The sequence below is a fragment of the Hipposideros armiger genome, unplaced genomic scaffold, assembly GCF_001890085.2.
Source record: "Hipposideros armiger isolate ML-2016 unplaced genomic scaffold, ASM189008v1 scaffold_190, whole genome shotgun sequence".
Lineage (NCBI taxonomy): Eukaryota > Metazoa > Chordata > Mammalia > Chiroptera > Hipposideridae > Hipposideros > Hipposideros armiger.
In genome coordinates, this window is record NW_017731540.1 from 1,775,807 (window position 1) to 1,777,985 (window position 2,179).

Consider the following 2,179-nt stretch of genomic DNA (forward strand, 5'->3'; position numbering starts at 1 on the left):
ATAAGATCCTCAAGGCAAGGGCTGCTCATAGCAGTGCTCAACTTGATTCCTCTGCATGTTAAATATTAGTGGTAAATAACCTTCTGGTTTGGTTCCAGACCTCTAAGTACTCTGCATACCCCCATATGACACTTTCTCAGTCATGTGACTGGGAGGTTCTGCTGTGGCCGTGATGTTTAATGCTCAAAACACATAGGAATGTTGGTTGCTATCACTGCAGTAGGAGTTACAGGAACAGAGGAACTAAACACTGAAATTAGCAACATAGCCTAAGATTTGGCAAGACCAATCTCTCAGGCAGGCACAGTGCTGACACAGCACGGTGAAAAGGAACACCACCAATGTTCAGCAGAGTCAGAGAGGAAAACCTGCAATACCTTTAACAAAGGAAATTCTCAGTTCTGCTGATTCATTCTGAGTTAAAGCTGCAATACAACTTGAGTAAGGTACACCCGAGCTGACTCTGCCTTTTTTTCTGCAGAGTTCACAGAATTTGGCATACAAGAAATGTAATAGTTGTTCTTTATAGTCCTTTGCAATTTCTCAGATATTGACTGCGGTCACCTACCTTATGGTGTCTGATAGCATTACATGGTATTTTTCTGGCCAAGATACGGCCCTGGTCAAAATACTGATGAGAGTTTAAAATACTGATGGAAGCTTCTTAAACTAAAGAAAACCATACAGGAAATCCCTTTCACCCAAGGAAGTCCACTGCTAGCTCAATTAAAGGCCAAAGAGCCCTGCTTATGTCAACAGCTCTTGCTCATGCTTTGTTCAAACACATCTGTACAGTTGGTTTCAACTTAGGAAATAGCACTTAAATATCAACATAAACAAATGATCAGAGGAAAACAAAGGTAAATTTTCAACAGGACCAAAATTTCTAAATACCTATATTAGAGTAAATTACAAAGAACCTTCTCAAAGTATTTGCAAGTCATTGTTTTCTTTGTTCTTCATACAAAAGTCATATGAATTACATCATGCAAGGTAAAATGGAAGAAATTTCTCGACTGAAGTCTAATTATACTTGAATTAGTAATTTATCATGCTTCCTATACATAGTAATGATTGTAGTTAACATTTAATTAACTAGCATTACTTCAAATATCTATTTCACTTAAAATAATAATATCTAAGTACCATATTTGAGATATTTAACAAGTTAAATGTTAAATTCCTTTTCTTTCAGGAAAAGAAAAAAAGACAAAATTAACTTCAGACATTTATACTTTTCTTTAAACGCTACATGACATATAATCAGCTAGCAAATATCAGTTGCTTCAACAACAGACATTATTTTGACTTAACCATTATTATGAAGTGAAGTTTTATTGCACTTGCTTAACAGGATTATGACTAAATACTTACTTGTTCAGTGTGAGGTCAAGAATAAATTTGGAGCCAAAGGCTTCAATCTGGAAGCTTGCCTGGGCCAGATGGACAGCCTATAGATCCAAAAAGACAGAAAAAAATCCTTAGCTTACTTTCCTGTCTTTAGAGCTGATTATATCAATATCAAGAATGATATTTAATAAGAACTTTTTTATGGATTGATTCACTTCTTTATGGATCCTTATGTAACAATTCATTTCTTTAAAAGAAGAGTAGGTGCATTGTCATGGCTTTACTTGGAAGACCTAAATACCTGTGCAGCAAGATACCAATAAAAGACAATGAATGAGTCCTTTAAAATGAACACATCATGATAAAAATCAAGAGTATATTCAGCAGGACTTACCAAGTGACCATGATGAATTATGCAAAAGCCTAATTAAACCTTGATTTCAGCTTATTTTGTGCACAAAGCTAACCAATTCTTTCTGCACACCTAAGTGAAAAATCATGTCAGCTCTCTGCTCTTCATCAGGAATTGGAACTTTCTCTAAATGATGTGTCAGCAGAATGTGACAGTAAAATGGGACAACTTTTAACTTCAAAAGCACTTAGAACCACACCCTTGTGCATACTGAGAGTTTATGCTCCCCTTTAAAAGTCACGTTTACAAATATTGTCATTACTGTGCTTTATCTCAAAATACAAAGATAATGTCATCTAAACGTACATCATACATACTAAGTGTTAAAAATTAGTATACCTCACAGAAGCTTCTTTTATTTTTTTTATTTTATTGGGGAACAGTATGTTTCTCAAGGACCCATCAGCTCCAAGTCAA

At 35.2% G+C, this 2,179-nt stretch overlaps 1 protein-coding gene across 1 annotated transcript in view; it reads right to left on the reverse strand.

The window, feature by feature from the left end:
• The window catches only part of ADAM23 (ADAM metallopeptidase domain 23), a 159,424-nt gene that overhangs the window by 123,246 nt on the left and 33,999 nt on the right, over positions 1–2,179 (reverse strand). The window contains exon 3 of the mRNA XM_019652957.1: positions 1,375–1,451. Coding sequence (XP_019508502.1) covers positions 1,375–1,451 — 77 coding nt within the window. The remainder of the gene's footprint in view (positions 1–1,374; positions 1,452–2,179) is intronic.